This window comes from Rhinoderma darwinii, chromosome 1 (assembly GCF_050947455.1).
Source record: "Rhinoderma darwinii isolate aRhiDar2 chromosome 1, aRhiDar2.hap1, whole genome shotgun sequence".
Classification (NCBI taxonomy): domain Eukaryota; kingdom Metazoa; phylum Chordata; class Amphibia; order Anura; family Rhinodermatidae; genus Rhinoderma; species Rhinoderma darwinii.
In genome coordinates this window covers 562,216,589-562,229,976 of record NC_134687.1, presented here as the reverse complement: position 1 = coordinate 562,229,976, position 13,388 = coordinate 562,216,589, and the positions used below count along the sequence as shown (strand labels likewise).

Genomic DNA, 13,388 nt, shown 5'->3' with positions numbered 1-13,388 from the left:
GAAATAAAGAAATAAAAAAAAAATCTCTTCAATCCCCCCCCCCTAAGGAAAGAGGATCCGCACTTCATCCTGACTCCTGTAGGGACAGGAAATGCACTGGTGGGAGGCTGAGCATGGGGCCCTTTTAACCTCTCTCCGTTCCTGTCCCTACAGAGGTCAAGGGATCATCCTCCACCTTATGTGCAGTCATGGGGGATGAAATGGGAAAATTATGTTTAATAACCTTCGGCGTGTTGATGGCATGTGCCACGGAGGCGGGACTTGATGTGCAAGTGCTCTTGCACTGCACACCCCACCCCTGTGTGTGACAGCTCTAGCGGTCACCTTATTGGCCACTAAAGCCGTCACTTACAGCAACGGGGAACCAAACTCTTGTTTCTTGGTCATGCAACGTGAAAAACAACTTTATAAATGCCCTTACCCTCTGCGATACGTCACCCTGTCAGCAGTTTTGAGGCCTTAAAACTGCTGAAAGGTTCCCTTTAAAGATGATCGATTTTCCATGTATTAAAGCAACTGCTAGGAAAGAGTGAGGATAGTTGTATGGCTCCCCTCTAACAAACCAGAACACATGTTGGTAAATATTAATTTTATTCTAGGACACTGTGTTAATACAATAAATATACAAAACATCTGAACTACTCAGACATGCAACACAGAGTGGGAGAGACAACGTTTGTACAGGGCGATGATTTATTTAACTGTAATGGGAGAGCAATATTAGTCATTTACAAAATATACAAACAGCCTTCAGATAAATAAAATCCAAGCCATACAAGACCGGAACATTGTAGAGTGCGGATATTCCAGTGTTTAGATTTGATCTCATCAGTCAATTAAAGGAGACCCGCCACTTGCCCCACGGTGACAGAAGCCGCTTTGTCTACTGAACCAATGCCTCCTACGGCTTTGATTGTTGCAGCCTTCAGAAACATTGGCTCCATTTACAAAACGGCTACTGCCACGGTGTGCGACAGACGGGCGCAGTGTAATGCATACTGAGAAATAAAACATTTAGTGCATAAAACCAATCCAAATAGTGTTACATTGATTTAACCAGTCTGTGTCAATAGCGGTTTGCAGAAAGTAGGATGAGATGGAGGTCTCTCAGTTGTCAGTTTGCTCAAGAAGTGAGCCTCAGATTTAACCAGACTCATGCTTTATGGAAGGTGCATTGATTCTACAGCAGATGACACAACATCTAAAGATCTGTCATTATCCTTTCAGCCAGCGATATCCCAAAGTATAACACAACCCAAAGTGCAATGGCTGCAATACGGGGATCCCCAATAATAAACTTTCATGACACGTGAGTCTGACATGACGCAAGTGCCAGCAGTCTCCAGAGTAAATGGGTTCTGATCCGTGTGTTTCAATGGAAAATCTTTTATGGTCAAGCTGCATTAAAAAGAACCCATCACAAATGAAAATGTAGTCCCATCTGCAGTTTGCATGCTATAGAGCAGGAAGAGCAGAGCAGATTGATATATAGTTTTGGGGGAAAAGACTTCGTATAACTTGTAATTTATAGAACTAAACCCCTGCTCTCTCTGGGTTTAGGAGTCCAGTGGGAGGTTCTGCACTGATGGAAAGTCTTCCCAGTATGAGAGTACAGAGATAGCAGTCACCACTGAATAGGACACCCACTGGACTCCTAACCCAAGAGATTTCGATCTATAGATTACAAGTTATACTGAATCTTTTACCACAAACATATATTAATCCGATCAGCTCCTCCTGCTCTATAGCATGGATTTTCCACGTGAAAGGTCCCCTTTAACCTTGTCTATTGGGCCTTTTTTTTTTGACAAGTCTAATGTGTTAGGCCTCATGCACACGACCGTAGCCATGTGCACAGCCGTGTTCTTCGGGTTGGCCGGCCGCGGTGTGACACACGCAGATCGCGGGCCGTGCACATGGCCGAGTGCATTATTCCCGATGAAACCACGGTCGTGTGCATGGGCCCATAGGAATGAATGGGGCCGCAATTCTATTGTGGATTTTCGGGGCAATTGCGGCCGCAAAAGCACGTTCGTGTGCATGAGGCCTTACATGAGTTAATTATGGGATAAAGCCATACAATTTCCCTTTAGGGAATGCTGGTAAGTCTTTATGATAACACTTTAAACATTCGCCTGCCAGGAGGAAATGGATAAGGTGTTTTTTTATACACAACAGCACACTATTCACATAGGACCGTTATATACTGGTATTTCTCTGGTACTCATAAAACAGAGAATATGAACAAATGGAGCGGAGTCTTGATGGCGTTTGGCCGCAGTACCACACTATAGTATGACAATACAGCTGAACAAAAGATAAAGAAAAACCTAAAAGATTCAGTCAAAACTCATAGGGGGGGGGGGGAATGGGCTCCGGAAAGCAGCTGAGCAAGAATCCTTCATCTGACTATTCAGCGTTTCCTTATAGAAGAGGGTTTGCAGCAATCTGATGAGATCCATGTAAAAGGTGATGAAAACTTCAATGGACTGAAAACCATCTAACATCTAGAAAGCAGATCAGTCTAATACAATAGTCTGAATAGGATTTTACTATTAAGCACTGTAAAGCTGCAGGATATAAAGCAAATAAACCTAGATAAAGTAACAGCACAGTCAGTGGTTGAGTAGACCGGATCCATCAACTGATCAGTCATTAACAAGAAAATACCCTATTTACACCCAAGGTTGAATGAAGGTGCCCAACTCGAAGATTCCACTTCCCTTATCCCTGGAGACCTGGGGGGGGGGGGGGGTTCTTCTTGAAGGCCGATCTTAGAGGATCTGTCACCTCTCCTGACATGTTTGTATTAGTTAATACTTGTATTCCTCAGGATAACACCATGCTGGAGCATCTTTTCCTAGAGGAATGGCACAATGGGGAGTTCTGTCATTTCTCCTGGAAATGTATGAATAAATTGACAATTACCATTTTTTGCCAATAGGGGGTGTCCCAACACACTGACACTATCCAATCACTGCTGACAATATTGAGGGCGACATCACACAACGTGGCAGATGTGCGATTTTGCCAGCAATACCTTCGTTTTACTCGCTAAATTACGTGGCCATTTGTCACCCACGTGGGCGTTGTTTGGCCGCGTGCAGCTGAAACGCTGTGTGTTCTCACCGAGACTAGATCGATACACCCGATCGACAAGGGAAACGTTAACACCCAGTTGTCAAAATTAAAGTACTCACTTAAAGGACCCCACGGATCTCCAGATTAATGGAAAAGGCTAAGTGGCTTTCTAATAATCATTTATCACCTATCCATGGGATAGGTGATAATTGTCTGTTTGGTGGGGGTCCCTCCGATTCCTAGAACGGGGGTCCCAGAGTCCTATGTGAATGAAGCGGTACCGCGCATGCTCCGCCACCGCTTCATCTTGTAGGTGATAACTGTTGATTAAGGAAAATAAATACCTTTAATGGGGTGGGCTTCATTTTTAGCTTTTTATTATGTTCACATTTTCCCTTTAATAATACAGGTACACGTGTGACCTCACAATGCCCAGCAAATGATACTAATATTACTCAAGATGACAAGACTGAATTGTGTGGCTCATTTTAAAGTTGGGAGATCGACCTATTGAAATTGAAGCCAATAATGAAGAGCATGCGACTGCATCAGTTATTATAGGGTGCACAGTTCATCCTACATGGTTACGCATACTTTGCATAGTTGTTTCATGGATTTGCAATGACCAAGGAGAATCTTATAAATATGTGTGTGCGATTAGTACCAAACTTAAAAAAATAAAATATTGTAACTTCATAACATTTCATGCATTCATCACAGGGTCTATCCTGAATACATGGCGTGTAAGACCTACCTCTGCAGGAGGACGTTTTCATACGGATGGGATTTGGTGTTAGAACGCATTCCTCCTGCAGTACAGCGTGAAAAACGTACATTAAAAGGGAAGTCCGCTCAGAACGTTACAGGACCTAGTGCTTCTCTTTTCCATTTAGAATCGACTAGAACCATATTAGATCCAGTGATCCTGTGTAATCTAAATAGTTATAAGTTATAATTACATTATAAATTATATTAAAGTTATAAATACACGCAATACATATATATCAAGGTACAACCCTTACTGCTAACAAAGAAGCTCAATAGAGCTATTACTCAACACTTCTAATGGCCATAACCCCCTATCACTTCTATTTGTATGTTCCCCCGTCACTGCTCATGTCATTTACACAAGGCCGGAGCAGAGACTAACCAGGTTTCAGGGCTCTTAAATGACACCTATATCAAGACATCCAATTCATATTGGAACACGTGGAAAAATGAATATATAAATATAATCTATCAATGTAAAGAATAATACAATTAGTAAAAGTTACTGTCAGGTTTAAGTAAAGCTTAGGGTTAGTGAGAACCCTAACCCCAGGTTATATCCACCCCCTCTGTAAATGAGGAGGCTGCTTGTCTGAAGGTAAAGCTGGGCATAAGATTTGTGGTGGAATCTGCCGATAATCTGCTGTTTATGGGCCCTCGTCTTAAAGTTATCCTATATGGACAGCTTTGGGTAGAGATATTCCGATCTTAAAGACGTATTCTAACTAATGACATTTATAATACGTCTATTTGATAGAAGTCACATTGGTGGAGGGAGCTGGTACTCCCAGATATATTGAGATTGGGGGTCTCAGTTTTTCTGCACTTTATTTGCATTCACCTTTCAGTTGAAAACTGGGCCCCTCTGGCCCTCAATATTGATAATTCAAACGTCAAAAAAGTAATTCACTAAAAAAAATAGCTTAAAAAAAGGATACAAGCCTAAGACAACTCAATACTGGCCGTGAAAACAAACGATGATCGGAAATACAACACTGGGCTGCCCACATGCAACCATTTTTTTGGGTCGCATAAAAGATGCCATTAGCCAATGAACAAGCTTCTTGTTCATCAGCTGATTTTTGCCCTGTTTACACCAGGCAATGAATGTTAGTTTAACTGAGCATCAGCCCGTGTAAAAGGGCCTAGATTTAAAAAAAAAAAAAAAAAACTAAAATAAAAAAAGGAAAAAAAAAATAAAAAAAAAGTCTAAAGTACTCCACAGTCTCTGATAAGGGGGAAAAATGCAGTTTAAACCGGTTAAGTGTGCAGAGGCTCCCCGCATTGTAATATAGAAAATGTAACAGCATTAGACTCTCTGGGGTACTTAGAAAATACACCAATTACACACTCAGAAACAGTCTTGGCTACTGTAAAAAACTGTTTCAATGTATAAAAGGGAAAAAAAAAAAAAAGGTGTACTTCCACTAGAAGTTAAAAAAAACCAATGCACTGCATTCAACAAAAACAGCAAAACAGAAGAAGTGTTTAAGGAGACATCAAACACACAAAATAACACAAAGGCTATGAAGAAATTTAGCGCAAACACGGATACAGCTTCCTTTTTCTTCAATCCTAATGGACCTTACAGTTACCACTGAGACTTGCGTCAAGCAATGACAATCCAAAGTACACACAAATCCTGCTGAGATACTCTATCTGATTAGATACAACCCCAGGAATACAGGCTTGAAGTGGCCATTAAGCTTTCACATCTACGGAACTATATCAGATTAAGTGCCACTTGTGCTTTTTCCTTACAAATGCACATAAAATCAGACAAACTACTTACTATGTGCAGGTATGGATAGTGGCCACCGGCTCTTCTAATAACTGGCTGAACGCTTCTATAGACTTGAGATTAATGCCTTGTTCTATACTTAAAAGTCTAAGTAGCAACAAAAAGTGAATCATAAAATACATAAAAATGTGCACTTTGAGCATTAAGAGTTAGCAAATACTCCCTGCAATTAGAACCTCAGGACAATTCCAATCTAGTTACGCCATATTCACACTACAGTTACCCACCAGTTATTTAGACAGCATTTGGGACGGAGCATTCTGAGCTCAAGGACAGGAGAGGCTGGGATGCAGGGATAGAAGTGCGCAAAAGATCCAGTAAGAGCATCATTATTTTCACCATGCACAACCAATAGACCCATAACGTGCCCAGGAAGCCTTATTTTTTTTTTTTATTATTCCTGGCACCCAATGGGCTAAATGGAACAGATCCACATGGTAAGTGCAATTTAAAGTCTTTTGTGTGTGTTGCAAACACGGCTGGAGGAATAGACGTGACTGAAGAGGGATGACCGTGGTAATGGTTGCCTTCAGTGGGAGCCTTTACATCTGGTTACCCTTGAAAGCATTCTGGGCAGCGCTGCTAGCAGCTGTAGAGGCAGCATTGGCTGCAGCGGTCTGCACGGTTTTGTTAGACATCACGCCTGTAGCAAACTCTTGCTGGGCCTTCTCAAAGCTGGCACCTGTTGTCCGGTACAGTCCATGCACCTGTAAGAGATATATCCCAGGGTTCAAATAAGTAGATTGCGTCAATAGTAGATACAAATAGAAATTTCCACCTTTAAAATGTAGTTCCAGTGATGCCAAAAGTTTAAAAGGGACGTTGGAATGTTATGTAGATCATTTTAAAAATTGTGAGCAGGATGCTGGAGAGCCACATATGCAGGTCTAAAGCAAAGAATAAGTCATAGGAGAGGTTGTAGACTGTGCCACATATCACAGGAGCGTGCAAACACCAGCCCACTGCAGGGAGGGGCAGAGATGATTGGTTAGCAACAGCCTTAAGGTGCCCGCACACGAGAGTGAGTGTGAGAGTGAGTGTGAGAGAGAGAGTGAGTGTGAGAGAGAGTGAGTGTGAGAGAGAGAGAGTGATTCAGTGTGAGAGAGAGAGAGAGTGATTGAGTGTGAGAGAGAGAGAGTGAGTGAGTGTGAGAGAGAGAGTGAGTGTGAGAGAGAGAGTGAGTGTGAGAGAGTGAGTGTGAGAGAGTGTGAGAGAGAGTGAGTGTGAGTGTGTGAGAGAGAGTGAGTGTGAGAGAGTGTGAGAGCCTCTTGAGGCGTCTGTCAGCGGCTGATTTGCCCTCTCCCCATTTAGGCACACATCTATCTAGCGTGTATGGCCACCTCTAAATCCTATACAGGAAACTGGAAGCAGCCTGGAGGAGACTCCGTAAAAGCGGAATACACGGATGACTTGAAGTTGTCCCTCCGTGTATTGGATTAAAGCTATGTAATGGCCAATGGGATATTCTGCTAATATTTTAATACTCACAAACATACATCAAGATTACGGGTGACAATTCATATAAGAAACAATGGAGAACAGCACCCAGATAAAGCAGGAAGTCGCTCTTCGTTCTCTTGTTGGCAGCCTGCACACGACTGTTACCCAGGGGGTTACAATATATTATATCAGAGCAGCATACACCGGCTAATAGAAGAGTTATTCAGCTGTAGTTTGTGCTTCATCCAATATCCTGAGATATCTCTATCTATATATAGTAAAAATGGCATACACAAGCTGCAGATCAAATGCTGATATTTTGCAGACATCTCTCCCCACTTCCCCTCATAAACATGCAAATATCAGCCAGAAGGGGGGGGGGGGGAGAGAAGCCCCTGCCGGACCCCTCTGGCTGCGCCTCAATGTGGGATGTTGAAATCCAAATGCCCGATGCCTCTTTCTCTCAATGACAGTCAGGTTGACACCATACACATTAGATGGTCTGTGGGCTCAGATTGCATTCATACAATGTGTGGCCAGCTCGACATGGTAGCAATGCGTATATTCTAAATAAATAAATATATACGGAGGTTTCACTGGGGCATGGCATTATAAGGAGGGGAGGATATGAACTTGCCATCATGAACTGGCTACCCGAAAGTTTTGTTTTTACACTTCAGTAATGAACCATGTGCGTCACTTCCTGAAGGCTACAAGGTGGCAGAACTAGTTCTACTTATCTTCACTTTGCACTTACCTTTTTAAACATAGCTAGTGACACTACTGCAGAACCTGTGAAAAGGGCAGCAATCAGAATCATCATAACCCCCACAGGAATATTCTGATTGAGAGCAGTTAGTGCAGAAATCCAACCACTGCAAGACACAAGAAGAAGGATTATGCTGATAGTCAGTGCAATAAATCCATCATCCATCGGTAATGCCGGGGGCCTACTGCCTTTAATAATCATCCTGCTAACCATGGAATATCAGATTACAACCAAAGTAAATATGCACATTAGTAATACACATTTACTGGAATTCATCCCCCACCTACATTAATCTACAGGTATGTCCTAAACAAGACCCCGTCCACCGTGCCACGCGTCCCTCTATAGGTTGTAAAATTATCAGGCTCTTATTATTAGAGAATTGGTTCCAGATAGTTATCCAAGTGGAATTGACAGAACTATATAAAGAATAGAACAACCTAATAAATATAACTTACCAGTTACCCCAGCCTTTAAATCCAGCAGCCTGTAAGACGTGGACTGCAAACTGACAGATGTACACAAAGAAGAACACAAAGAACCTGAAGGAACTGTCACTCCTGGAAGGAAAAGGACATATGAGATGAGCTGAAGTCTTCATAGAGCATCACATCATTATAAAAGAAAGAACAAAGCTCAAATGTTGTGCACTACAAGTGAGAATTCGGAAAAATGCCCTGTCTGTGCACTCTCCTGTGATCACGGACACCGCACAGATACATTATAATCTTAAAAAAAATGGGAAAAACATTTCAGCTCTGGCCCTATGGAGAAAAAGATCCATACAGGCCGCCAAGCACAATATGTATTAAATTTATCTCAAGATGGCCCGCTGTATGATAAATGTGACCCATCTACCTAGACATGTTAGACACTTTACTCTTATACCAGCTCGTTTTGCTTACTTGACGCCATTTTTTGCCCCAAGTGCATTTTAAGCCATGCCCCTTTTCATCTAGGGCGCATCATCATATTAAGCAAGGTGCAAAAAGTGTCTAAACCAGTTAACAAATGTGTAGCACGTCTTACGCACCAGAATTCTGCTGCATTTTGAATAGTGAACCTGCCCCAATGTGTTTACGGTTTCTAGAAAAGGAGTCATATATGCAGAACTGGAAATAGTCTACGGCTGCGGAGCACACGTGTAACACAAAGGCGCTCACAGGAGACGTGTCTATCTTGGCAGTGTCTACACTAAGGGTCGCATGTTGCAGTTGAGCTGCAGTTTAAGCCGCATAGGGAAAAAACGCATTAAAAAAAAAAATGGATGCGTTTTTACCGTAATTTGGTGCGGTTTTGATGTGGTTGCATTATTTACCGCAACGAAAAATGCACCAAACTGCGGTAAAAACACATTGCTTTTTCGGATGCAGTTCTAACTGCAGCTCAACTGCAACATGCGAATAGACACTAAAAGTTTACATGACAATGCATATTTTTTCCAGATTCTCCGATCTCAATACCAAAATGTACAGCATCGGATTTATACCTAAGTAATAAACCGTGGCCTAGAAGAGATTATATATATATATATATATATAAAAAAAAAAAAGAAGCTGTAAATAACAAAGCACGACCTGAGCATTAACAAGCCCTTACCTGAAGGCTCCGTACAGTGGTCTGTACCAGCATACAAAGGAGCATGGTGTGAAAAGCAAAAACCACAGGATGGCCAATCCAAAGTCAACACCTCGACTTGTATCTACGCAGAACCACGCCAGACAGCCAAAGATATTTACAAACAGGGTGACTGTATGGACTGTGGAAGAGAAGAAGAGTTCTATTAACTGAAATGTGACGGTTGAGAAGAACAAAACATAAGGAATAGAACATTACGCACTATATGACAACGGAGGAGGCGATGACCCCAGAAGCAGGGGCTGTAGAGAAGTATAAAATGAGAAAATAAAAAGATTTTTATACTTTTCATTTGCAATTTGAAACCGAAAGTAGAGAAGATCATGCTAGGTGTTAGTATTTTTATTGTTTTTTTGATACTTTAATTGCAGCCATGGGTGCCTTAAAGGGGTTTTCCCAACTTGGACATTTATGGCATATCCACAGGATCGATCTCCAGAACAAGGCCCCCTAAAACCCATTCTACCGTTTTGTGTTCCCACTGCTACATGTGATTTCCGACCATGTAAGTAGAAAACTGCAATGCTCGCATGCTACGCTGCTTCCGTAACTGCCAATCACTTCTATGGGAGTTCCGGAAACAGTTTAGCTCAGCGAGCACTTGGCTGTTTCTGGAACTTCCGACCACCCAACCAGGAAGTGGCCGGGAGGCAGCGGAGCAGAGTAAGCTAGAACTGGAAATATGGGACCCATTCTAGAGATAGGTGCGGGTCCCAGAGTTGGGACCCGCATCTGTCAGACTTTTACGGCATATTCTGTGGATATGCCATAAATGTCCAAGATGGCAAAACCCCTTAAATGTAAATTGCATCAAATTGTAACATATGGCTGGAGCCGTACACACACAACACTTCCTAAATATAGACGTTGAAGATGTGTAAAGTTCATACAAGTCACTTACACGCACACATCTGCACAAAATCACCACAGCTGAAGAGATCAAAAATCTCCCGTCCCAGATGCCAGAACAGATCTGTCCACAAATGGCCTCTCATTAGGTCTTTGGGATGAAGCACACCCACATGTAAAGCCTGCCATACACAAGACAGCTGTTGGCCAACCCCCACAAATATGCACACTTAGCTCACCTGTGCGTGCAAGTTATTTCAATGAGGGGGGAATTGGCACTGCCAGGCCTCTGTCTATGTCATAGCCCTACAAGCACTTTAACCACAGAAAACGTCAGGAGTTTAAATATCTTATATATTCTGTGTAAGAGGCAGAGGGAACACTTACAAAAGTGGCAAGAAGTTAAAGAATACCTAGGGCTTATCCATAAATGCTGTGTCTTTGAAGAATGGAATGCAAAGCTCAATTTCGGAAGTGTTTTTTTAAATCGTACTTTTTAGAATAAGCGGTCGTGTTTGTACATGAGTATTAGCACTATTTCTGACCATTATATCACTTGTATTATGCATTATTTAGCAGTTTTCCTCTCTGAAGGCTTCTCTAATGCCCAGTTATCTCTGATCTAGTGGGTGGAGCCTAACTGCTACCATGTCTTCTATACAATGCACGGAGGGGATTATACACCAGTAATGAACAGTGCAGCTGATAATCCAGCACCAGTGTGAGACGGTAACATTTAGCAGGAAGTTGCGGCACGTCTGTGTACATCTCTTTCTTACTCTGCTACTGCTCCCCCTCCCCTCGCCATAGACTTGTATGGGCAGCATGTCTGTCTCTCTCTTTGCTCCCACCTCCTGCCCCCCCTCGCCTCTTCATAGACATGTACGGCAGACAGTGAAGACACCCCCCCCCCCCTACACCTTATGCGGTCAGTCTGTAACTAAAGACGGATTTTGCTTGACAACAGGGGAAGGACCGCAAATAACAGAATTTGCATCAATAAAAACTCCATTTTAACAGTAACTAAGTGACAAAATACATCAGGTATTCTATTAGATCAGTATAAGTTGTTTGAATATTAGTGTACATTTAACTGAAAAAGATCATTTCCTCTGAAGTTTTTAGTTTTGTATTTTGGTTTTTTTTAAGCTAAAAGTTTCCTGCATTTGACTGTTATAACTCCTTCAGTGTCAACTGCTGGAAAAACCTCGGAAGTCTTTTTAAGGGTATGTGCACACGGTGAGAGGCTTTTACGGCTGAAATGACAGACTGTTTTAAGGAGAAACCAGCTGCCTCGTTTCAGCCGTAAAAGCTCCTCCTCGTATTATGCGAGGCGTCTAACGCTCGTAAATCTTGAGCTGCTCTTCATTGACTTCAATGAAGAACGGCTCAAATTACGTTGCAAAGAAGTGCCCTGCACTTCTTTGCCGAGGCAGTCAATTTACGCGTCGTCGTTTGACAGCTGTCAAACGACGACGCGTAAATTACACGTCGTCTGCACAATACGTCGGCAAACCCATTCAAATGAATGGGCAGATGTTTGCCGACGTATTGTAGCCCTATTTTCAGACGTAAAACGAGGCATAATACGCCTCGTTTACGTCTGAAAATAGGTCGTGTGAACCCAGCCTTATACTACTATTTAGAACTGGGTTTCGCTGGTATGAAACCAGTATGGACAATCTGCCAAAACTGATGGGTAAATAAAATAGGAAGATACAGCCTTCCCAAGTACAAAAATGTGACAGGATCAGCAATTATTGGGACCCATTTGAGAATGACCTCAGACTGAACAGCATATTTATCAATTCCCCCTCCACCACTTCACATTGGTGAGATTGCCAAAGCGCATGCTCAGTCTCCAAGACTACTAAGTACAGGCAATCTGTAGGGATCCTATTCATCCTAACAGAAGCATTACAGTAAGGCTGCCCTTACGGAGTCTAGTAGCTTAAGAGATGGATCGTGTGATTTGAAGATCTCACCATTTTCCACACGGCATGCAGAAATTAATCTGGGAGGTCCATCTGTAATAACCTTTGTAAACAAGCAGAGTACTTTGATTAACTCCCAAACAGGCCACTTTAAGGCTACATGCACATGTCGCGGAATTTCAAAAAATCTGAATCAAAACCAAAAAGGTAAATGCAGGTAGTACCGCAGGTGTTATGTTTTTTTTATGCATTTTTAGTTGTGCTTTTTACATTTTAATGCGGAAACAGGTGAAGATCTCAATCTGCAGATTTTAGCGCATTTCTTTTATAAACTTCTCAGAAACAATTTTGAGACGGAAACGCAAGTAAATTGTCATCCTGCGGATTTTAAGTCTGCACCGCACGTGAATTTACATGCGCAAACATTTTGCAACATGTAGATGAGATTACTTATGTCATTTAATTTCTGGTACTGTATTACACCACATCCGCACGTAATACCATCTGAGCTGGTGAAAAGCCACGTTCACTCTCACAATCAGTACTGTTAAGTAGAGTAGCGGAGAAGCCATTATTTATATTTTACATACTATTGGGGCATTAAAGGGGTTTTCCCATGATGATTGATGGTTTATTGCTAGGATATACCATCACATGCTAATCAGTGGGGGTCCAACTGCCGCGACCCCTAACCAAATTCTCAGAATGAAGGAGCAGCCATGCGGATTAAGCGCTGGTGCTCCCTCATAGTATTTCCCTGCACAGCCATCCACTGTGTAGGAAACTAAAATATAACCCCATTCATTCGAGCCGGGAGCGCCGCTGTGCAGGAAATGAGCCAATAGAGAACTTGGTCCTTTCTTTCTCATGATCCGTAGGGGCCCCAGAGGATGGGACACCTCTGATTTTACCACTAGGATATAATCTAGTAATATACCATGACATTTTGAGAGGGAACTACTCCCTTTTATTTTGTGTGGAAACCCTCTTGAATATAACTACATTTCCTTTTAAGAGATCTTCATTTTAACCCCCTGGAAACTACTAATCTGGAAGTCAATACCGTCAGGAGTTCCCCTTGGTGCGGTGCTCTATTTTCAGATCTCCT

The 13,388-nt window shown here is 42.2% G+C and overlaps 1 protein-coding gene across 1 annotated transcript in view; it reads right to left on the bottom strand.

Moving 5' to 3' along the window:
• Positions 1–574: 574 nt before the first annotated feature.
• The window catches only part of SCAMP1 (secretory carrier membrane protein 1), a 30,742-nt gene continuing 17,928 nt past the window's right edge, over positions 575–13,388 (bottom strand). The window contains exons 6-9 of the mRNA XM_075838674.1: positions 9,459–9,618; positions 8,318–8,419; positions 7,848–7,965; positions 575–6,357 (exon numbers count right to left, since the gene is read on the bottom strand). Of these exons, the coding sequence (XP_075694789.1) occupies positions 6,193–6,357; positions 7,848–7,965; positions 8,318–8,419; positions 9,459–9,618 (545 nt within the window). The 3' untranslated portion in view covers positions 575–6,192. The remainder of the gene's footprint in view (positions 6,358–7,847; positions 7,966–8,317; positions 8,420–9,458; positions 9,619–13,388) is intronic.